Source organism: Galleria mellonella, unplaced genomic scaffold, assembly GCF_026898425.1.
Source record: "Galleria mellonella isolate WM207_F2 unplaced genomic scaffold, CSIRO_AGI_GalMel_v1 utg33, whole genome shotgun sequence".
Classification (NCBI taxonomy): domain Eukaryota; kingdom Metazoa; phylum Arthropoda; class Insecta; order Lepidoptera; family Pyralidae; genus Galleria; species Galleria mellonella.
The window spans coordinates 6,055,621-6,081,795 of NW_026442079.1; the positions used below are offsets into that span (position 1 = coordinate 6,055,621).

A 26,175-nucleotide genomic window follows, 5' to 3' on the forward strand; every position below is an offset into this window, starting at 1 on the left:
TTCTATGTAAAATTAATACTGTTTTATTCGTTTTAAAATTTTGGTCACTCGAGTTTTATATTCCGAGTGACTCGAGTCAATAAAAATCACTCGAGTTTTATCTTCACTCGAGTGGCATTCGAGTGAGTAAATTATCAGTACCGAGTGACTCGAGTGAAAAAAAATCACTCGAGTCTCATCACTAGAGCGGTTGTAGTGTTGCCAGATAAAAAGGACAGAAAATCGCCATAAACTCGACACTAAGAGCGTAAAATCGCCTAAATATTTTTATTACAATGTAGCCTAAAATCGCTTCAATCTACCCTACCCTGCGTTCCGTACATGCCTTTAACTAATTTAAGATTGTGTTCCAGAAAAAATCGACTTCAATTTCGCTGAATTAGTTATTTTAATTTCAAACCTAAACTACTAAATCAGTTTTCATGAAACTATGTCATCTATCTAAAAGTATATCATTTCTCATAAAAAATAATTAACCAAACCGATTTATGTCTGACAAAGTTATGAGGTAACAAGCATAAAAAAAATACAACTGAAAAACTAAGTTTGTTTTTGGAGGTAATTCGATAATTTCTTTAATACTGTGCTAGTTAGAAAAATAGTTTTATTTTGCAATGTTATTCACATACATTTTTGCAAATTGTAATTATATCAATAGCTATCACATTGCTAGCAATAGCGCAGACGAGGCTGCTATCATTGGCATATTTATAATTATATTCTAGGGAATTAGTTCTTTAAAAAAGACGCATACCTATGTACGTTTTTCGAAGCTTTACTTGCATCCTGGGTTAGGCATCAAACAACGCTAAGATGGACATAGCCCATCCAGTTCCCTTTCTAATTGCACCTACGGTTACCTTTTATTATCATCCGTTAAAAAATGTCAAATTAGATAAATTTGCTACATGTTGTTAAAAAATTAAAACTCGTGAATGGTACGTATAATTCGCTAAACGTTTTGAAAATCTGTAAGTCTGAATGTCTGTTTTCTGCTAAGGTTCTATTAAAACTACATAAAAAATTGTCAAAAATAATTAACTATAAACATTCTTTGTAGCCTAAAATCGCTTCTAATAATTATTAAGATAGCCTAAAAAGCACAAATTGTCCAACCTGGCAACACTGGGTGGATAGGAAGCGATAATACAGGTCTGTCATATTTGATTGTTTGGATTTGGATACTAGTCCTTTAGCCACAGGTTTTTATTCTTTTGTTTTTTTTGAGTTGGCAACCACATTTATCTTTTGCTTCACGAAATTTTGAAACGTTGCAATTTTGCGTAAATTTTCAAAAACAATTTAATAATTTTCTATGATTATGATTGATTATTCAAAAAGTTCTTAGCTAGTAAACCAAATCATTAATCGTAGAATACATTGCATATATAATCCACTACTTAAAACTTTGCGCTAACTTTAAATCTTATTTTGAAATTTATAAAATACGTTATTACTATTAAAATTAAAATTTTTAGTGACAGTTAATAAAATATTATTGCTTGAATAACGTTTTAGTTCGCTATCAAAGCACTTTTTAAATAATCGACTAGAAATATTGAAAAAAGTATGATTATGTTTTAAAATAGGTTAATGTTGACGATGTATACTTAGATATGAACGCTTTTAACTCTTAAAAAAATTATCTTACTAATTTTGAATGTTGATATATAAAGAGCATAAGTAACAGATTTTGTTGTTGTGATAAATTTGATTTCGTAGGAAGAGTGTTTATTATATAAATATTAACCACTGTCATAGACTATCTTTATTTTAAAATATTTACTTGTTCAAAATTTCTGATCCAAATGACATATTCTATCTTTAAAAGTTATTTTTTAAAAAACAATAAATCGTAATATCTTGATAATACCATACATTGCAATATTAATTGACCTTTTACCCCCTATTTCTTGTCCGCTGTGCAACAGCAGGTGTATTAGTAATTTATCCTTTTCAATAAATGCGTCCTGACCAAGAGATTTTATGACCTTGAAAATGCCCACGTTAAATAAAATGAAATTTACCGTTCGTAAACAAAATGTCCACAGCCTGCACAAGCTTTAACGTAAACAAGTTGTAGTATAAAGCTTTGAGTGGAATATATCTATTTATTATGATAACAATTTTTAAATTATTGTATAAAATATATTGAATATAAAAACAGCGTCATACTTTCGTGATATAAAATTCAAACTAGGCTTAACTAACAATTTCTGGTTAGATATTCAATTAGCAGTCCGTGGTTTTTACAACGTCCATGACAATATTAGAACCTTTCTTTCGCTTCTATGACTAGATTAGCGTTTTTATATCATTATATAATATAAAAGTCAATATTTTTAAATTTCGTAATGAAAATTTATTAAAAACAAAAATAGTTAATTTGTAATTATAAAATAATAATAATATAATAATGGACCAAAACAATAAGACACGTACAAAAACTTTTGCAGGAACAGAATATCGTTAGAAATAGTCACGTATTTGTTTATTGTATAAAAAATAATGTAATAATTTAGGTTTTCTATTATGCTTGTTAATTTTCTTATAACTAGAACTAACTTGGGTGTTAAACGTTTTTTTATCGAAAGTTTCAGGTGTGTCTAATAGTCCTATTGATTTATTTAATAACATTATTTCCTGTTGTGTTATTAAATAAATTTGTTTTTAAAATTGTCCAGAGCTTAATTTCTTCAATTTTTGTGATGGTTTCCAATTAAATTTATGATTATTTATTACATTGTTTTTTAGTCTTTGATTATGAGTATCGAGTATTGCTTCTATGCCACCTCCGATTTTATATTCATTAGGTGCAGGTGTTATAGTTTTATATGAAAAAAAACGTGATTCTCTATTTAGGGAACCATAACATACAGTTGGTAAACATTTAGGCCGTTCTAAACTATAGTCACAAGGGCCAGGAGTCTGCTCTCGATTAAACATCGGCATCCAATCGTACCAAGGCTGAAATCGACCTTCTGAAGTAAAAAATGGTGCATTATATTGAGATTGCGGGAGTCGTTCCACTTTATTTTTTAACTGAGGGAGGTCAGCTGGACTTGGTTCATTAATTTTCTTTATTAGTGGTTTCATTCTTATTGTTTTTGATTTAAATCCCCAAGTGAGATTACCAGACGGACTTTTTTTTGTTTCGTCAGTGTTTTCTTGTTTATCGTCTATTACTTTATCATTATCTTCTCTTAGTAAGTTTTCTTTAAATCTCATTGACGATGATTGAAATGGTGCTTTGGAACAGTGTGTAAAGTAATAATGTTTAAAACTGATATTATAACTAGCAGGGCTTGGTCCCTCTTCTCGACGAGTCTTAAATCTTTGACTTTTAATACCAAAGCAATTAGATCCAGATAACTTAGCGTGACATTGTATTTTTGGGTAATCTGGTGGATCAAATGTTCTCTTTATGATATACTCAGCTGGCCCAGGGTGTTTGTCGTTTTTGAACATTGGAAACCTTTCTGCTTTGGGAACAGAAAATTTGATTTTAGCACCGTTTGAAAAATTTGGACTGTATGTAGCTGGACTAGGACGTCTTTCTGATATATTTCTTTGTTGAAGCGTTTCAATAAAACGCAACTGTTTAGATGTTTTACGTTTATATGCTCGTACTCTTTCGTCACATATCTCTTCTTCAGTTGGGTCGCGTTGTAAACAGTAATCTGCAGGACCCGGTCTTATTTTATTATATTTTATTGACCGCTTAGAACTCCACTTACTCCATTTCCACCCATGATAAAAAGCTGTAGATTCGTTAACTCTAGCGTCATAAAATGGCGGAGTTTTGTCATCAATCTCATTTCTTATACGTTTTTGAGTACCGTTTACTGATATTTTAAATCCATTATCTTTTTTAGAAGGAATTGACAGACCATCTTCTCCCAATACCGATCTTGGTGGCGTTCTATTATATAAACACTCGTGCACTTTTGCTCGGCGTCCATTTTCTTCAGTTTTCTTATTGTCAAATGAACATCTACAGATACTTTCTTTACCACACTGACAAATATTTTTTTCGAAATCTACTATATCGAAACTTTTGTATGGAAATGGAGGTATTTTAGATTTTTGAAAGTTTGAAATTTTTGGATGCAGATCTGCATCATACATAGAATGAGTCCCTATTTGTATATCAGCTCGCGTATTACGAGGACTTTTAGTTGGAAATGAAATTTTATTCAAGTTTATGTTATGTTTATCGTCTGTTTGATATGCTCCTGGATCGAGTAATCTGTAGTACTTCGGTGTGAGTAAAAATCTTTGTCCAATACTAAATGCCATTATTATAAGTTATAAAAAGGAAAATAATATTTATTAAGAAATTTAAAAATGCATCAAAATGTCTAAAGCTTATGATATATTGACATTGTTTTTCACTATTATTTTATTTTCAATACTATTTTACTCTATGGTTTTGGCAATATTATATTATTAGGTCCTTACATATAAAATTGGCGTTTTGTACGGAAGGCATATAAAGTCTTTTTTTTGTAAAATATATTTAATTATTAAAGTATGCACCGTTATGATCTATGCACTTTTGCCATCTTATAGGTAGTTCGGGTGAGAATCAATAAATTCTTTGAAGGCGGTTTGGACTGCCGCATCGGAGTGGAATTTTTTCCTTGTAAGAAGTTGTCCATATTCCAGAAAAAAATATAATCTGTTGGAGCAAGGTTTGCGGAGTACGGTGGATGTCGCAGACATTTCAATTGTAGTTCATCTGAAATAATGGTTGTTTGTTGTGTAGTGTGTGGTCTTGCGTTGTCGTGAAGTAGCAGTGGCCTAGAGCGATTGACCAATTACGGTTGTTTAGCAGTTAGTTCTTCTTTCATGGTTTGCAGTTGCTGACAATAGATATCTGCCGTAAGTTTTTGGTCAGATTTTAGAAAGCTGTAGTGAATGACACCAGCGCTAGTCCACTAAACACTCACAAGTAACTTTTTCTCAGTCATTTCGTTTAGGGCAGGATTTGGCTGGGATCAGCCATTGCGACGAGAACTTCCGATTATCCTACAATATCTATTTTTCATTACAAGTAATGATTCGATTTAAAATCTCTTCATTATTGTGTAGGTTGAGAAAGTAACACAGCAGTCGACATTTATTTGCAATTTCGATTCACTCATTTTATGAGGTACCCATCATTCAAGATTTTTTACTTTCCCGATTTGCTTCAAGTGGATTAATACAGTTTTATCACTTACCCCGAAGCCTGCAGCTATCTCTGAAGTGCTTTGTGGTGGATCCGCTTCAACAATAGCTTTTAATTCTTCATTTTCCACTTTGGTCTCCGGCTGTCCACGGGATTGGTTCTGAAGCTTGAAATTTCCAGAACCAAAAGGGTAAAACCAAAAACGTATCGTGCTTTCTTTTGCGACACTAGCGCCGTACACATCATTATTCCTTCAAGCTGTTTCTGCAGCACTGGTACTACGGTAGAACTCGTAAATATACCAATATTTCATGTTTTCCATTGTGCGGTAATAAGCAACGCCAAAGAAAAAAATTAAAAGGAAAAATCAAATGAATGACTGTTTTCAAAACTCAAATGTACCAGCTAAATGAATTTATAAATTTGAATTTGAAATTCTTAACCAAAGTGGAGATATTTCAGATTAAAGTGGTCAGTACGACAAAATGCTAATTTCATATGTAAGGATCTAATATTTATCTGCCACAATTTGCAATTTTCCACCGCATAATAACATTTCTGTTTTGCCAAAAGTTGACTGTGAACGAATGCTATATAGTAATAAATCCGTCTTTTGTACCAAACATTCTTTTTAATGTGATCAATAAGGAATAAATAAATAATTTATTCAAGTGTTTTTAATTTACATTTGTTTTGTACTATATTAGAAAAAAAGTTAAGGAATAAAAGAGTTATCGATATAACGTAGTCATTCGATCAAGTCTGGCATAATGGTCTTTTGTCGAAATTTCCTTCATACGGACTCTCTGAGTGCCCCAACGTTGTTTTTCGCGGTCGACATTCATCGTTATGAGGATGACAGTATTTTGTGTGTTTTATCGCTTGTATACCTTGTACACCTTCATTTGAATAACAAGTAACTTTCATGCAAAATATATATGAAAAAGGTGATCACTTCACTCTTACATAGGCGTCATGGGTCACGAATTATTAGCTACGTATTTTATATAAAAAATATGTAATGAAACTTTTTAATTCATATTCGTCTGGCAACACTAATGAAAACATGTTATAAAATATGAGATAGCAAATAGACTAGTATCTAAACTAAAACTCAAATATTAAAAACATAAAGTGGAACACAGAGTACTATTTACACACATATATTATTAAAAAAATAATAGAAAATGTTATGTGTAGTCTGTACATTTCAGACCATCATAGTTTCTGAATTTAGTATGAATTTTCTGTAATATTTTGTGTAGTTACCTATTAAATTATATATTTAATATAATTATTGAAATTTATGAAATTGTAGACATTAGTATCCTCTTTTATTCCTTATTTTTGTTGCAATAATGCCTGTTATTTGTTTAAAGAGGTCGAAATTAAATTCTATGTTTTATCAACAAAAACTTTAATGTTTCCTCGGTCTCTTCATGTTTATTTCTTAGCAACTATTTAATATGAAGGTGATTTATATAAATCTTTTTGTAATAATTGTATTTAGTATTTTATCAGTTTTTGCCAATGATGATAATTTACATATGGATACATCATGTAATACAACCGATTCTGCTCGTGTCGAATACAAATATAACACTGATGTGGTAGGCAGTGAACATATTATTACATATAAAGGATATTTTTCAAGGTCTACGAGGGAAAATTATGTTACAGCGGCTTTAAAAAATGCTGGGGTGAGTTATGGATCTGTAAAAATAACTTTAATAAATAATTACATTTTACTTGTATCCAAATGTTATTATTTATCTTAGTCAGTTGGCACCCTTAGGGGTGGTCTTTTATTCAAGACCTCCATGTTGGTGAGTTTTATAATTTAATAATTTTTTGAATAATATAATAATAATAATATAATTTATTTGCTGAAAAACACGGTATACAGATGTTAGCAATAATATGTTAGGAACAGGCGTGTTTTGCCAAAACAATGGCATGCAAAATTTTAATATTTATGGTAACTTCTTTTCTACTAAATACTACTACTACTAATACTATTAACAAAATATTATTTATGTGCTTATAAAGTAGAATTATTCTTAAGTCCAACAAGTCCTTAATTGAGTAATAACATTTGTCCAAAAGCCATTTGTACAGTGTGTTCTTAAATTTTGTCAGTGTTTTTATATTTATAATATCTTCGGGTATATTATTAAAAATTCTTATACACATATTATAACAATTTTTTTGATAAATCGTAGTCTTAGGAATTCTGTTTAATACTAGTCTATTTGGATTTCTTCTATTTCGCGGATAATGTTCTTTGGCAGTAATAAAGCTGTTTATATTTTTCTTAACAAATACAGCTGCTTCATAAATATACATGCAAGCTAGTGGAAGTATTTTATATTTTTTAAATAGTATTTTCTATGTTTTAAAATAAATATAATAATACTTTTATATTTATACATATACATACATACATACATATTTGTCACGCCTATATATATTATTATATATATTATTATATCCATTAAGATAAGAGTGGAATAAGTCCAGCTTTTAATATTATATATTGCTAGATTATAAGACACAATATTTGTTCTTTTTATAAATAATTTTACTAATATTATAAATGTGAAAGTGTAAATATATTTGAATATTTACTCAGTTTTTGTGTTGTTACACAATCATGTTTACACAGCTAAACAAATTGGAATGAAAATTGTTATGATTGTTATATACAGCTGTCAATATCACCAATTTCTGTTATTATAAATAAAAAACAGTTGCCGAATATATGTAAGTGCATCACTTTAGAATGGCTGCATGTGTTTGGATAATTAATTTTTTAAGTGTCCCGATTTCAACAAATTTATAATTTATAAGTAAAATACTTTCTGTCTAATTACAAATGAATTATTTCAATTATTTTTAATTTGTATATTTGGCAATTGTGAACTGGTATTTATGATTCTTTTTTTTTCAGAAGTATTTGCTTTACTATTCTATACAATATATTCTATATTAATTAAGTCAAGAATTTGGTTTTGTCGAAATCTGAAATGCTATAAATTGATGATAATACTATAAACTATTAGTAAACATACCATCAAAATAAAACATATACCAAGATATAAGTTAAACCTTTAGGAACACAATTCTGAAAACCATATTCAATTTGGTGCAGTAGCTTTTGTGTGATGACAGACCATATGCACAATGTATTTTTTAGTAATTATTGTTATGGCTTTTATTGCTCATACTAAGGCCCTTTATATTTATATTTCTTAGATATCTCCTATGGACAGATACAACTTGGTTATTAGACATAGGTAATATTAGTATTGCTATGATGTCTACATATTGGCTCCTCTGGATATTGATTGAAAAAGGATATAATCCATTTCAATATTGTCCATACTGGTCCAATAAGTATATTAATTACATTTGGATTTTTCATTTCAACATTATATATTGGATATTTCATATGTCCATTATAGGGACAATATATAGATATTATAACTACTATATATAGCTATACTTATATTACTCCTACTGATTGCAGTTTTATTGTATTTATTAATTTAACTGACTAGTTGTACTTTACAATTTCCCAATATGCTTATCTGGGTAGCAATTACTAAAATAAAAAAAAAATATTAGGATGCTTTCATGTTAATCTCCATAACAGCTCATATATTTTAAAATATGTATATATTGTTTGCTTCCATTTAAGAGTTTTTTTTATTGATAAGAAAAGAGACTAGATGATGATAGGTGCCAAAAAAAAAATGTTTACTGGATCAACTGGTATATACATAATACACAATTAATAAAATTTTTAATCTATACTGATATTATGAACAGGAACAAAATTTGATTGTTTGTTTGTAATGGATAAACTACTCATTTTAATAATTCGCTCATCTATAAAAAGCTACATTATCAATGAGTAACATAGGCTGTATATATTTTTTAAATACCCTATGAAAATTAATATAACGGAATCCAAGGTGTCGAAAATTTGTCTATTAAAATTAATATAAATACTAATTTACCTATCTTTGTATTTATCTATCGGTACAAAGCCAGAGTGTACTACTACTGTACCTGCTGCTTTGCATAAATGAGCTTTGCGAATCTAATACGGGTTCTATTCCTGTTTAAACAAATATAGGAAACTAACATTTCTGAATTGACTTGCGTCTGGGTGTTCTGCTTTGTGCCCACAGATCTTTGTTTTATAGTTTCTCATAACATAGTGTGGATACTTTGTATAATGCGAAACCATGCAACAAAACTAGGATAGCTTGAGGCGATTTATGTGATTGTGTAGTACTTTAATATAATATAAATAATAAAATTAATTAGAGATCAGGAACTACATATAAATTTGTATGAAAAACAATTATTAAGTAGTTAAAATTATTAAGGCTTGCACTTACTTTTATTGCAAATTTTTATTCATTTTAATGCTTCCTATTTCATTCATATTTACACAATTTTCTATTTTGTTTCTGTTAGGTGTCAAATTGGACATTATTGCAGCGAAATAATCCCGCCAAGGAGTATCCAAGTGACTTCGACGTTATCGTGTTAGACGAGGATGGAAGGCGTGCACTTGACGCATTACGGGACCACCCAGCCATACGACGTGTCACTGTCCAGAGGCAGGTTCAACGAACCATAAAATATATCAAAGAGGTAAAGCTACTATAAAAAATGTCATTGGACATATTATTCAGCGCCAACTGGGCCCAAAAGCAAAGCTTTATAGTACATATGCATACTAGACAATTAGTAGAAGTACTTAAATATATTTTTTAAATATATGCACAGATCTACTCGTGAATACTAATGTTTGTATTTGTTTAAATGTAATAGTAATCCTGCCGCCGCTATCAGTATACATTGGCGGGGTACCTATGAGAGATGATAGATGAGGATGAAGCAGGTCAGTTGGCCTATTGTACAAATATGACAATTATTAGTTATGATGGTTTCCAGGTGGAACCGCGTGGAGGTTGACTTGATTGGGGTATATTGCTTGCAATGGAGCCATTAGGTCCCCATTGCTAACAATCCCTTTCCCCTAGTTTATTAGAGTTGTAAGCTTTTAATTGTTCATAATTTATTTTCATAATTTGTATGTATAATACACATTTGTTAATAATAACAGTTAATATAACTTAATTCAATTTTTGTTTTGCATCATCAGGACGACTGTGGACCTGCTGGCTGTTTATACACGGGTTGGCGTAATCATCGGGCCCGTGCACTGCACTCGCTTAGAAAACCACGTGAGGTATGATGAAATAAAAAAGTATGATGGTTTTATCGAAAAAATAATACAATATAAATAAATTTTATTTATCTAAAGTTTTTAAGACGCTTTTATATTCGTATTTAAGTGATGTACATATGTACAACAATATGAAATTTAAATTTATAATTTTATTTTGTTAGCATGTGAAATTGTGTGTTATGTTATGTTAGATTGTGAATTACTTTCATTATATTAGGTACTGATTGACAATCAAATATCTACAAGTATCTAACAGTCGATACCAGCAAATTATTTCATCCTTACTAATATTATAAATGAAATAGTGAGTTTATATGTTTGTTATCTTATAGTGACTTAACGGTTGAACTAATTTAAAGAAAAATATAGGCTACTTTTTGTTCTGGTCCCTAAAAAATGTTGCGGGTAAAGGCTAGTATTCTAAATTTAGTATTAAATATTATAGATCGAGTAGTATTCACAGATTTAGAAAAATCCGAGCCACTTTCCAAACAATTTTGTCTTACAGGACGACTAGTTCATTGACGATTAGCTAGAATTATTTTAAAAATACATTTAATTACTTGCAATGCCTTTGGTGTTGTGGGAGATCATGGGTGGCAGTATTCACTTACTATCAGTTGAGCCGCATGATTATTTGCCCCCTTGGTTGTAAAAAACAATTAAATGTATATTATAGAATTTGTAAATTTAAATAACGCTTTTAGTTAATAAATATATTTTTTCTAATTTTATTACAGAACAATGGTTATGCGTCTCGGAAGTTACTCAGAACAGTGCCTCGCCAGATAACGTCTGTATTAAAAGCAGATGTACTATGGTCTCTGGGTATCACAGGTATCACCTTTCTTATATCTGGTAAAAGTTTATGTTCATACTTTTATCTATATAGGTTGCCTTGGATATTTGATTACAAAGTTTTGTTTTAGATACGTTTTTTTAACAGGCCAAGTGTCTGTACATATTCCTTTAACATGCCCATCGTAACCAATGATTGTAATTGCAAATAGGTACACCTGCTACCATTGTTCTTTTTAAAACGTCACCAAAGCCTAACTACGGTTGGCAAATGGCCTGCCAAGCCTGGTAACTACTGGAAAAACTGCCTTTATGAGAGAGGCCTATATTCAGCAATGGACAGTTAAAGGTTGATGTGATGATTTGATAATAACTGTTACCATAAATGACTAAATATCATCATCATTAAGTATGATTTTGTTTTTAATGGGAGAGAATATATATATATATATATATATATATATATATATATATATAGTACTCACTTACATAGGGGCAACAGTGAGGGATGATACGTGATCATGAGTGATGGGAGGATAACAGCAGGCCAGTCAGCCTATCGAGATAAATTAAACTCGATGGTTTCCAAGAAGGACCGCGAGGAATCAACGTGTAGGGTATTTTGCTAGCAATGGAGCTACTAATTCTCATTAGTAACAATTTCCGTTCGGTTTGATTAGTACTTATTAATAAATAATATAAGAAAATGAAGTGATTTCATTGCAGGTGAAGGCGTGAGAGTGGCAGTGTTTGACACAGGTCTGGCTCGACACCATCCTCATTTTGGTCGAGTGCGTGAGCGTACTGACTGGACTGGAGAAAATACTCTGGACGATGCTCTTGGTCACGGCACCTTCGTTGCTGGTGTCATAGCCTCACGAGCCGACTGTTTAGGATTCGCGCCCGATGCCGATTTGCATATATTTCGTGTCTTTACAGATAATCAGGTGAGGATTGTTAATAACGAAAAATTAAATAGCAAAAATTTACTAGCAACGCCAACTATTTAATTCATGATACACAGGAATTAAAGTGGTTTCCTTGAATAGAACGTAATGGAAATATAACATATATCCTTTTTTTCTTAAATATTATGTGAATGCTAAATTTTGGGACAATTAATTAATTTATTTATTGGAAAACCAACAGTTTACAAATACAATTAAGCTATAAAACAACAGCAATTTATCTACATAAAAAGCCAATAACAGGATTTCAGTAACTTAGCAATATAAATGTGTCGTGCTAGGAGTATTTTTTTTTATTAGTTTTTGATTGGTTGATATCAAAAGATATAATATTAACACACTGATTGTCATATTAACCTTACTAACCGGTTTAGTTTTGTTACAGTATTACGCATGTATTGTTTTGTCATAGTAGCCTCTTCTAAATGAAAGCCTTTGCAAAATAACTACAACGAAAAAATTTAACCATAGACAATACGTATTGTTGTGGTCTCAATAGACAAGATGGCAAAATCTTTAATTGCTATATTTTTGTATCAATCAATATCTGTATTAAAATAGACTACTAAAGTATTATTTATTTATGTATTAAGTATGTGAAATACTTTTTAAGATTAAGGTATGATGGGGCTGACATATCCTTATAGGATAAAAGCCTCTAAGTAAAAGTGTCTTATGTTCTAAATTACTTTATCGCATATTTGCATGTAATAGCGTTAACATTTTTTATTATATTTACTATAAAATGGACAGAGAACTTATCCATATATATATAAATTAATGCCACTTTTTGTTGTAATTTTATAACTCAAGAATGGGCTCACCTATCCAAAACAAATGTTTAGGCTTTGTTTGGACTATTTAGTAGATGGGTCGATCGGTCGAGCGGCTCTTCATTTATTACATTTTTTGTAACAAATGCATTCAATAAATGGCGGATTATTTTGTTAATGGGGATTTTTGTGTCAAATTCAAACTTTTTTTTAAGGTGGAGATTGTGCTGTCAAATTGAAACCTTTTTTAGTATTGACAGTACAAACATGTTCTTATGCCATTCATGCGGTCATTTCATTTTGGACATGCTTCGATTAAAGCAAAAATTTAATGTTGCCTGTTCCAGAGTCGGTACCTCCCCACCAGTTTGTTTATTCATGCTCAAAATGGAAAAACAAAAAATATTGTTTATCCAAATGTTTTGTATTAAGTTATAAAATAGCTAGCAATTAATAAAATATTTTTTTGTTTAAATAAATGAATTTGATGTTAATTTTTTTATTATTTCACTTTATACGTAGCGAAGCACGTACCGGGCCGCTAGTAACATATAAAAAAGAATGCAATTTTGTTTGCAGGTGTCATATACGTCGTGGTTCCTGGATGCCTTTAATTATGCGATAATGCGTAAGATTGATGTGCTGAATCTCAGTATAGGGGGTCCTGATTTCATGGACCATCCATTCGTCGATAAGGTCTGGGAACTTAGTGCTAATAAGGTATTTATTGATACTGTTTTCACTGATTATATTTTATTATTCTAATAAAGTTATATTGTCTTAGTTTTATTTATATTACAGTAAATTAAATTACAAATAATTAATAATTCTATATTTATAACTTACATATACTGAAATAAAAGTTTTTTTTTTTATATTATTTATTCCATATTTTGAATGGATTTTAATTAAGCTGGATTTAGAATGTATTTACCAGAGATAATTTTAGAAACAACAATTTTTTTTAAAAACTCTTTTATTTATTGTATTATTTTATCCAGGTCATAATGGTGTCGGCGATAGGAAATGACGGACCTTTATATGGAACTCTTAACAACCCAGCGGATCAGATGGACGTCATCGGTGTTGGTGGTATTGGGTTCGACGATCGTATCGCCAAATTCTCGTCTCGCGGAATGACCACGTGGGAATTGCCACATGTGTGTACTGTATTTATTTTATTCCACGAATTATATTGCATAAAATTTATTTTTCTGGATTATTAAATTTAAATCATAAATATTGTAAGTAGAAAATACTCATATCTGTACAAAAAGGCATACTCATGAATGGAAACATTTGTATTTTTAGGGAATTGATCCTGCTATTTATAATTTTGTTGTCTAATAGTACAGCTGTTTGGTCTTTTTTTTCTTTTTTTTTATACAACAAAAAAATAATCTTATGTGATATTATGTCCAATTAATTCTTAGTAAGACTTTAATGATTTAATATTATTTTTTAGGGTTATGGCCGAATGAAACCTGATATAGTAACCTATGGTAGTGGAGTCCAGGGATCAAGTGTCACCGGTGGATGTCGGTCATTAAGTGGTATGTTTAAATAACCAGTTCTAAGACAAAGTAAAGTTTTAAACTATAATTTACTACAGCTATGAATCTGTGTCCATTTAGATTCGTGTTATTTTCCAAATCTATATAAAACCTTTACTCTGTAAGCAGCACTTTCGTGATCTTAGTTTTATGTGGTGTTTATATAATGAAAGTTGCATGACGTTTCATTGAGAATTCTGCTAGTGTTGAATGAGCCTGACTAAACTATTTACTAGTTAAATAATAATTGGTTATTATTATTACCAATATAGGTACATCTGTGGCTTCCCCAGTAGTGGCTGGTGCTATAGCGTTGCTAGCAAGCGGCGTGCCACGGAATCACTTAACGCCGGCGTCTGTAAAGCAGGCGCTATGTATCACGGCGCGGCGATTAACTGGCTATAACATGTTCGAACAGGGACATGGAAAATTGGATCTTATTAGCGCTTATCAGGTTGTAATTTTATCTCTTTTAGTTTATAAATGTAGATAAGACTTTGATTTCATAAAACTATAAACTGCACTGCACTATTGTCTGATTTTTGGTGTTTATGACAAATGTAATTATTATACTTAAAGGAATTACAATACTAATTCTTGTGATAATGGTATATGGTTTAGTTAAATTGAGTTTAATCCGATTGCAGAAGCTACATGCCAATATTTGAGCACTGATCTTTTCTATGTGTATAATAGACGAAATCGCGTGTTTAGTCCTTATATAAGTTTCTTATGCTTGCATATATTTTCAAATAAGTTTAAAATATCCATGTTCTCATATGAATATTAACAGATGATAATGGTCATTATGGAACTAAATAGTCGTTTATTAATGATAATTACTTTTTCTTTGACAGTTTCTTAGAGAATATGAGCCCAAAGCAAGCTTGAGTCCGCCTTATATCGACCTGACGGAATGCCAATATATGTGGCCATATTGTACCCAGCAATTATATTACAGCGCGCAGCCGACTATTGCTAATGTTACAGTTATTAATGGTCTTGGCGTCTCTGGGCATGTGGTGAGTGATATTAACATATTTAATTATAATTTTATCATCTTTATTCTTTAAAAATGATAAATATTAAATGATATACTATAAATTTAAACTACATTAATTTATATTTTACCATTAATGGAAGTCAAAACAATGATATTTGAAATTTTGGTAATATGAGTTAAGCTAATGTTAAACTAATATAATTCTTCAAATTAACAGAAAGGAGTGACCTGGCATCCTCACTTACCGCACGGCGTATTGCTCTCTGTATCCGTAGAGCACAGTTCAATATTATGGCCGTGGTCCGGATGGTTGGCTCTTAGTTTTAGAGTTCTCGAAGAAGGCGCCGATTTCGATGGCGTTATTGAGGTAATTAATTAAATATATTAACATATAATTAACCTCCAAATGGTGGACACGGGTCTCTTAATACAGGTGATATAAGCCTACTACTATACTACTATTGCCACACTATGTCGCGATAGGGTTTAGAATTTTCCGCTTCTTATAGTATATTGTGCTTTGTTCTTTCTATTACGACTTACGATATCTTGGGTATGACAGGAATACACATAAAAAATTATACATTGATTCCTTATTATGGTCAACACAATTAATAAATATCACACAATAAAACTAACTACTGGCCCCTCAACTATGGTACCTTGTATTACAAATCGGACTTTCGAGTCACGAGTTCATTGAAAAAAAAACTTTCAAATTCATTAAACCAGTAAAGGAACTTGATGCTTAAATTATAAACAATAATGTATGAAGAAATTTGTACAATGACACTTATTGCCAAAATTATTTTGTATTTAATTAAATATAATAATAATAATTAATGAGAGTGCCATTTGTATAACTACTTTGTATCAAAATAATGGCATTGCTATGTATATAAAAATTTATAACAAAGATCTTGAATTTATTAATCAATGACCCATAAAACTGCATGAATAGTTAAAAATTATAATTTTTACTATAATATAGACTATTTAAAATATAAACATTATTTTATATATAGAGAATCAACCCATTAGATCTTTATATCAATAAGGGTTTGACATTAAAAATACTGTAATAAGAAAAATGATTATATTTTATAATGACACCAAATACAATTTAATAATTGCAAATCCCTACGAGGTATTGGATGTTATGTATTTACTCGTTTATGTAACACCTTATTTTACCATGTAGCAAGAAAATAAATATTATTTGATTTGATTAAGTATCTTTTCTACAGAAGCATTTTACGATTTGTTACCACTTTTCATCAGCTGGGCCATCAGTTTGTTTGCCATTTCGAGGTGTGTACAGAAATATTTATTACTTACAGGGTCATATGAATGTGACAATTGAAAGTCACGGAGAGTATGGTGATAAGGCTATGCGAAATGTGACATTAATGTTGCCAATACGGTATGTATATAAATTATATAAAATATTGTTCATGAAAAATAGTAAATTAGAGATTGCTGAAATTTGTGCGTTTGGCATGTTATTATAATAAATCCAAATAATCTTCATTTATATAGACTTATAGATAGAAAGATAAATTCCTATTTTCTATTAGCTTTAATAGACACATTTTTGATACCTAGGGATCCAGTGTTGTAATTTTCATAAGGACCTCAAACGTAGCATGAAGAAACACTTAATGAACCGGTATATTGTGGTCAACCATTCAACATCTCTATTGGAGATAAGCTCGCCCTTGTGCACTATTATGTTTGTTTTTACATTTCAATAACCTTTTGTGTACAATAAAGAATAAAGAACCATTGAAAGTAAATCATTCTCTTTTCGGTTAATTGTATTCAAGGACCATATTGTCTCTGTGTTCGCTCTGGATGGCGAGGTCACATGTCGTGCTATAATAAAATAAGGATTACTACTTAAAAAAAAATAATCGGTGTATAAATTCGCTGGTAATGTAACTTACTATAAATGAAATTTTTATAATAAGGTATATAAATAACTACTACTACCGCGACTAAGGGAACTTAATGGTCGTGAGATGGATAGCAGCATCCTTCTTAAACATCACCAAAGCCTAAGTGCGGTTACTAAACTGCCTGTCAAGCGTGGCAAATACTGGCCCATATAGGGCAGGTTTGTGTTCAGCAGTATATATAACTAAAAAATTTTAATACAAAAAATAGCAGCAAAAAATAGGGTTTATTCAACTTATTTATGTACCTATTTCTAACCATTGTTACTCGTATATATGACGAAATGCATCGATATATTTTATTCTTATAAATTTTGTAAAATTATGAGATCTAGACGGCAACTAGTTAATTCTTTTAATTCTGATTTAGAATATTGAATATGATTTTGTTAGTCTTCAATTACTTGTGAATCTAGGAATCGTTTTTTTTATATCTGTGGCTTAAACACAACTGTAGGGCGCGAGTGATTCCGGTTCCTGTGCGTACTCGGCGACTGCTGTGGGACCAGTTTCACAGTCTACGCTACCCCGGCGGTTACTTCCCCCGGGATGATCTTCGCGCTAAACACGACCCACTGGATTGGCACGCCGACCACCTACATACCAACTTCAGGGACATGTATCACCGACTCCGTGAACACGGCTACTACCTCGAAGTTATGGGTAAGATAATGCAATCGCTTCAGTAATAAATGCACTGAGTTTCATATATAGAGCGCTATCCAGTACCGATCTAATCTTCATTTTTTATAATCGTCATTTCACGTAACGTCAATAAGTAAAAAAAACTTTGAAATTCATGACAATATTAGATAAAATTTAGTAGAACTATCATTTATTGCATTGTTTTTCTTTAAAAAAGAAATAGATGTTTACCAACATAATAATATTTATTGTAAAATAGCTGTACTCAGTCTAACCTCTGACACTATAGCGTATTCTGTGATGTTCTTGATTTAATATGATGTTTACAATTTTTCATCCAGTGGAAGTGACAAAAATGTGAGTTGTAAATGTTTAGCATGCCTATTATAGAACTAACATAATACTATTTTAGGTACACCTTTAACCTGCATTGATACATCACTCTATGGAGCTCTGCTACTAGTGGACCCAGAAGACGAATATTTTCCTGAAGAAATGGCCGCGTTGAAAAAGGCTGTGGATTCCGGTCTCTCGCTGGTCGTTTTCGCCGACTGGTACAATGCGTCTTTGCTTCGGCACGTTAAGTTCTACGACGAAAACACGCGGCAATGGTAAGCTGCTCTTTATCATTACCTTAAATATGTTATAAAAATGGTTAATAGAGTGTATATTTTCTTACATATATAGTTTTAATTTTGTTTTTATTTATATCTGTTATTTTTGTTTTTTTTTTCTCTATTCTTTATCTTTTCTGGCTTAAACGAGAACTCTATTAATATAAAAGTAACATGTTAATAGGTGGATACCAGAAACGGGTGGTGCCAATGTACCAGCACTGAATGATCTTCTGAGTATGTACCAGGTCTGTTATTTACCTGTTAGAACTGTTATATTGTCAGTAGTTTGTTGAAGTAAAAATATTAATGCTTTGAATGTTCAATTTAGATAAAGAAATTTAAAAAAATACATCCAGGACATTAATCTTAAAGGCAAGTAGAGGGAGGTCTTTTGTCGACTGTTACCATTGTACTTATATTTTAAATATTGTTATAATAAACTTTTACAATAAATTTGGAGATTGAGATTCTGTTTTGTAATTCTATTATCTTCACTGATAGTTAAATGTTAGTATATAGGTTAGTAATCATAATGTATGGTGATACAAAAAGAAAAATATTGTGACCTTATAAAGACTCGCTTGCTAATTCCTCAATAAAATTATTTTATAAATTTGTCACTGTTTGCCATTCTATCTTTGGTTGCTAATAACTGTTTAGTTGTTTTATTAAATTTTGAATGCAGCAAACATGGTTTGGTGAAATATTTTTGTATATGCAGGTAGCGCTGGGGGACCGCGTATTCGAAGGCTCATTCAAGCTGGGCAGACATCAAATATACTACGCGAGCGGAACGCATATTCACAGTTTCCCTGAACACGGAGTAATAATCACAGCTCCATTGAGTGATCAGGGGCAACAGGTAACGCCACTTGACAAGTTCATAAAAATATAGTAAGATTTTAACACATTGGATAATTGGTTTTCTATATTGATTTTATATTCTTTACAATTGTGATACATGCTGAGAATAAGATGACTTGAGGCTGTTTTTCAACATAACGATAATTGGCCTCTGCCTTAAGCTGAAACTAGATAAAGAGAATAAGATGTCAAGCAAGTTGATTTTGTTTTTTTGGTCTAACAAAATGTGCAAAAATATTTGCGATTGCAAACTTTAAATACAATAATGTTCTTTTAATGTTCATAAATTGCACGTAACAAAACTTGATAGAGCACAGGAAGGATTCACTTGTTTCGTTTTAATCTACCTTTACAGAATATTATAAAAACAGTATCAATTTCCGCCAGTTTGTCTATTATGTGTAACTATTTTGTATAAAATATTCTAAGTGTCCAATACTACTCATTTTCACAAGAATTGTATTCTGACATTAGATTATGTCTGGAGAAAAATCAAATGGGAATCGACCGACGAGCGGAGCACAAACCGTTGATGTGCCTATATTAGGGCTTCTGCAGACCGATGGCGAGATAAGAGACTACACCAATGACACTATGGAAAAATTGCCGAAGGTAGATACTTTTTCGTAATTTCTTTATTATTACAATTTTTTTTGTTTTATCCAATATTATTTATAATTCTAAAGAAAACTATCGACACTGATATAAAATGAAAAAATGGAGTTTACAGGTATTGTGAATAAGGTTGAGAGATTATGGGAAGCAGGAGTAAGTTTCCGCAATAACACTGAATTATAAAGTAGATGAAACAAGAGATGCGTCTAAGCACATAGTCGTTAAACATTTAGATAATAAAATAATAATGTGATTTGGAGTGGTAAACAAACTGACGGATCAGATGTAAAGTGGTGTGTAAAGTACCTGTAGTACCTGTTGCCTTTAGGCATAAACAGTACCATGGAGATCATTCCACAATGAACAATTTAATTGAACAAATCTTATGTGTATATTATATTTATATTGTGTATTGCCTTAATGTGTTACTATAATTGTCACATTTTTCACCACATCTGCCCTTCATACGCTTTCTGTTTTTCCCAATGGTTAGCTGGTAGAGAATGCCATATGGCATTAAGCTCGCCATTTGTACAAAGTTTTATTGTGCAATAAAGAATAAAATAAATAAACAGTGCATTATAATGCCAGTTATGTTAGTTGTATTGACATTTCCGAGAATTTCAATTCAATAATTTGGTGTGATGGCAGAATATCTTAATATTCTAGCTCCGTGCCAACAAAAACACAATATATAAATGTAGGTACGTATTGGAACCTATGAATTTAATACGTGGTCGTTAATATGTAAGCCTCCGTATGAGCATTTATTTTGTATCCTTAGGCTGGTCGGTTGGTTGTGTATGGGGACTCTTCATGCCTGGAGGGTGGGACGGCTCAGCCCTGTCACTGGCTACTGCTGGCTGCACTCCAATATGCGCTTGTAGGTCATCTCCCTTCACCTTTGAAGGAGGCTGCGACTCCACCACAGCATCGTGTTCGAGATGTTCATATCATTCCCTCAGGTAAAAAAATATCTAATTACTAATCGTCTATTAATACTACTAAACCCAGCGAATGTTTTACTTATATATATATTTACTAGCGGCCCGTCCCGGCTTCGCACAGGTGGACATTTTTACAACATTTTGCATTTTTATCTGTACCTGCTTAGCTACCTATTTCATAGATGTGCCCGCCCCCACCTGCCCCTCTTCCACACCGCTAAAATAGGTACAAATAACATGTACAATGCGACAGCGTTTTTTTTTTACTATTTCTATGAATTATTAAATTCATAGTAATATCTATTGAATGGAATAGCCGATTTGATTTTTATATATATAGATTTATCAGTGTATGTATAAAAATCAATAGTCGGTATGTATTTTAATCATGAGTTAGAGTACATACACATATATTGCAAAAATATTTTCCATGCTCAACCTTTATATATTTTTAGGATTATTGTACAATGTACAATTTATTTTTGTAAATAACATTATATTGTGTACTAAGGAATAAGTTATGTGTCGACTTTAAGTATCGTGACGGTTGTGTATAGATTTACCACAACGTGCGGAGGGGGGTCGTTTGCATGTGTATTCCCGAGTGCTGTCAGCTGATGGGAGCGGACCTAGGGCAGTGCCACCATGTTCCACTTTGCCCCCGTTGCCTCCGCAGCCGGTGCATGCCCCTCGAGCCGCCGGCACGCTTGCACCAAGACACCAGCCGACTGACCCCAAAAGTATAGGTAACGCGCCCCATTCGATATAAACACGGTACAAGAATATTATTTAAATGAACCGGATTGAATCATTATGTATCAAGGTGCATAAAAGTGTTTTTATAAGGTTCATATTTATATGAAACTTAAGATTGTATTCCGACCCACTACGACGCGAGCCGACGTGCGTTTTAGAATAAATGTCTCGATTTTAACTTAAATAAGCATCATAGTGGATGTCTGTATGTAAGGTTTCTGAAATGAGTTTGTCAGATATAACATTTCAAGCAAGATATACATATAAGGAATATAGTTTTATTATTATTTCAGCCGTTTAACTATCCACTGCTGAACATAAGCCTTCCCCATAATGGGAGTTTTGCTAGTAGTTGCCACGTTTGGCAGGCCATCCTTCCACCATAGGTTTCCTTAGTCGCCTCTTACGACACCCTCGGAAAAGGAAGAGGTGGCCCATTCTATGTCGGGACCTACACGGCATAGAAATATTATAGTGCAGTTTCTTAAAAAAAACATATTACAGGTGCTCCAGACATCGAAGGTACGGAACCGGCACCTCGAGCATGGCGTGGAGCCGGCGCGGCGCCGTCAAGGTCCCATCCTGACTCTGAACCAACGTCCACAACAACCAATCGAGCTATTACGTTAATTGCCATATTAGCTGTCATATACTGTCTCACCTCGATGTGGAAACGTTGCGGAAGAAAACTCCGAAGACGCAGACTGATGTCTTTGGCTACATAGCATCAGGCTAATCAACAGCAGAAAATAGCTGCAGTTGTGTCGGATAGTGCATGCTTCAAGGAGGTAACTGATGCCTTCACACTGAAAGGGACTCTAGGCAAATATTTGTTTAACCAATTGGTGTACGCTATAAACGTATGCTCTAAAAGTATGCGGCGGAATGTTACCTGAACGAGTAATAAGTAAACTAATTTATTTATTTTAGTTAATATTATTTATTAATTATTCCAAATATAGATGTCGGTATTTCAGACTTGTTCATACTTTCACTTATGTGCAATAATTGATAACATTTACTCACTTGTTCTTATTACGCTTCATACCGAGATTGGTTACACTGGTGGTATAATGATATTATGTTCAAGTAGGTATGATAAATTGATTTTTGATATATTTTTTTTACCTGATAATCTATTAATCTATATAGTTAGATTAGTCGTCTAATAAGTAATTCTTAAATTAATAGCTAAAACTTTTCCACTTCAGTCCTATTTAATTTATAGTATCTTTCAAATGAAATGCAAAAAATAGTGTATTATTTAGATATTAAGTATTTTTTTAAATGTATTTAGTACGGATGCTGCTGTATTAATTACATTTCTTTTAGTATTTACGATGGCTTCGGTTATGTGAATCCATTGTCTTACGATCCCGAATTTAATAAAATCTTTTCTTATCAAAAAATTACATTATCTAAGGAGTGCCTCTACAGAATTTTAGATTTATAGCTTCAGTAGAAGAAAAAGTTTAATAACAGAATGCCTAAAATAACCTACGAATCAGTGTGTATATATATGCAGATAATATTAAAAAAAACTAACAACATTTGACAAGAGATGGCCAATTCTTCGCAATTAGTCATTTACTAATTATATTCATATCGTATCCGTTGTAAATAAAAAAAAAATCTTTAAAAGACAATAAACGATTAGTAGCTAATCGTGAAATTTAATATTATGGTATCTATACTAATAATAAATATAGGTACCTGAAAAGGATTTAAAAATTGAACTGGGAAATTAAATTGTTTCAATCACATTGTAATGAAAGAAATTGTATATAGTAGGTATTTAGATGTATAAAATAGCATATAATTTATTTTATAAGAAAAGGAAATATGATGCATTCATTCACACACGTGTACCTTGTCCTGGCATTGTTTATATCTTGCCACTGTATATCAGAAAATAACTATATATTACTATCTTTATTTTTCATACACTGTATGACAGGGGTTGAAAAACATTTAAAAACATGTTATTTTAGTCGTGGATGGACAATTGTGACTGTTTAATTTATAGATACGTATTGTTATAGACATCGTTTGTAAATATCATCATCATCATCATCTAACAAAATAATACATTTAGTTTTTGATCATTTCTAACTTTAATTATCTCTTAAGTATGTACACTTAGGATACATCCTATGTTATTGTATTTATTCATACCATTTATCGTAATAAATACAGAACAGAATAAATACAGATGTATTTGTATGTGTATATTATCATGTTTTTGTAAAAAGGTTTTTTTTTTTATATGTCTCCTTTAGAATTTCAATTTTAATATTCCTGTACTGTATCAAATATTCTGTTGGATGCTTGAATTTGTATATATTTTTTTTGTGAATTGAATTTTAATATCTTAACTTCGAGGAAGATGCGTACTACGTACTCCTATTTATTTATGGATTTGTTGTCGTTTTAAATTGTGGCAATAACTAGTAGAAACCACTGAGTAAATATAAAATAGTTTTTATACGAGCAATAAGAGACGAAATTGAAATATGGCCCCACATTTAATTCTTTGTCATTTACAGTCAATGAGTAATAATTTGTATATCATTTTTAAATTTAGTATTGATTACTTATGTTACTTTGGCAGGGTATTTTGGTAGGAATGTATTAGCCTAAGTCTATAATAACAGGGATAGTTACAGTATTAAAAGTGGAATTAGAGTGGAGTAGTACTTGTTAGTTTTCACATACTGTATTATTATAATTCAGAATCCCTTTTTTATTGTTCCAAAATTTTAAGGAAGTATTAAAAATTTTAATTTATGCGACATTCCAACCCAGTTGATTCCGAATACTATATCATAATATGGCATTGAAAGTCAACATCAAATACACAGTGCCATCTAGTCTCAAACTGTACAAAGTTTGTTCTCTGGTTACTACTAAGAAGACCACACCTCACCCAAACAAGGGTAAAGCTTTGACTTAGTGATCTAGGGGTAGCTGCCTCTGAAATTGAAGTCGGAGTCAAGGGGTCCGTCCCGAGACTCCCACCTAAATCCTCCTAGGAGGGTTAAAAAGACCTGGACTGACTATGTATAAAATGAAGTGTTCTAAAATTTATATTTGTTAATGACCTAATAAAATCACGGTGTTTTTTTATAATAATCTTAAAAAAAGATTAGATGGAATTGTTTACATATTCCGTTATACGAGGTCTGTCCGGAAAGTTCGTATAAAAGTGTTCTGGAATGCGAGAAAGAGGAGTGGGGAGGCCAGGTAAGCGCAGGACCCCTTCCTTATGTCCCTAACAATGCTTCAGTTCTGGTCTGACCGCCGTGCGGTGCGAACTGGCTTGTCACGCCATCTGTGAAGTTACCTCTTAACGAAACCCCGTCGGCATGGAGCCCGCTTCCGTTGAAGAGCAGCGCGTCGTAATCAAGTTTCTCTCGAAACTCGGCAAGAATGGCCGTGAAATTTTTGCCGATCTCAGAACAGTTTATGGGGATGATGCTGTGAAGGAACCAACCGTCCACAAGTGGCTAAAAAGATTCAGAGAGGGCCGAGAAAGCGTTCAAGATGACCCACGTTCAGGACGTCCTTCCACTTCACATTCCGACGAAAACGTGGAAAGAATTCGAACTTGTGTTAATGGGGACCGTCGTTTAACGGTCAGACAGGTGGCTGAAGAGCTTAATTTGGGCAAAACCGTGGTCCACGAAATTCTAAGAAACGAACTTCAAATGAAAAAAATTTGCGCCAAGATCGTTCCGTGAGTTTTTGAGTAAAAATTCCATTACGGTGACCGAACACCCCCTATTCGCCGGATTTGGCCCCGTGTGACTTCTTCTTGTTCCCAAAAACCAAATTGGTACTTCGGGGGCGGCATTTGGGGGACATAAATGAGATAAAAAAAGCTACGACGGGGCAGCTGAGAAACCTACAACCAGAGGACTTTCAAGGAGCCTTCTCACAGTGGAAACGGCGTTGGCACAAGTGCATTATGTCACAGGGGGAGTACTTTGAAGGGGATAAAATTGATTTACCTGAATAATTGTAAAATAAAATTTTTAAAAAACTTTTATACGTACTTTCCGGACAAACCTCGTATATGTATGTCATATTGCAGTATTGAAAGTAGAAAGTTAAACAAAAAAACACTATGTCAAATTTGCTGATTTCCATAGAAAACTATCAATTACATTAATAGTAAACACGAATAATTGTAACGAAATTAAGAATTTTAAATTCATAACGTAACGGTCCTATGTTAAT

General features: G+C 31.9%; 2 protein-coding genes across 2 annotated transcripts; one reads left to right on the plus strand and one right to left on the minus strand.

Moving 5' to 3' along the window:
* Window positions 1-2,429: 2,429 nt before the first annotated feature.
* LOC113518045 (uncharacterized) lies at window positions 2,430-4,335 on the minus strand. Its single transcript, XM_026902802.3, is given in 1 exon segment — window positions 2,430-4,335. A coding segment is annotated over 1 exon segment (1,830 nt). The 5' UTR covers window positions 4,300-4,335; the 3' UTR covers window positions 2,430-2,469.
* Window positions 4,336-6,351: 2,016 nt separating this feature from the next.
* On the plus strand, window positions 6,352-25,551 carry LOC113518054 (membrane-bound transcription factor site-1 protease). The gene is made up of 20 exons (XM_031911442.2): window positions 6,352-6,873; window positions 9,662-9,841; window positions 10,356-10,442; window positions 11,183-11,279; window positions 11,967-12,187; window positions 13,561-13,701; window positions 13,983-14,141; window positions 14,447-14,534; window positions 14,807-14,988; window positions 15,392-15,556; window positions 15,755-15,904; window positions 16,878-16,960; window positions 17,950-18,155; window positions 18,550-18,748; window positions 18,936-18,999; window positions 19,476-19,616; window positions 20,093-20,230; window positions 21,018-21,198; window positions 21,738-21,926; window positions 22,441-25,551. Exons 1-20 carry the CDS (start codon window positions 6,640-6,642, stop codon window positions 22,659-22,661), a joined length of 3,126 nt encoding a protein of 1,041 aa, XP_031767302.1. The 5' UTR covers window positions 6,352-6,639; the 3' UTR covers window positions 22,662-25,551.
* Window positions 25,552-26,175: the final 624 nt, after the last annotated feature.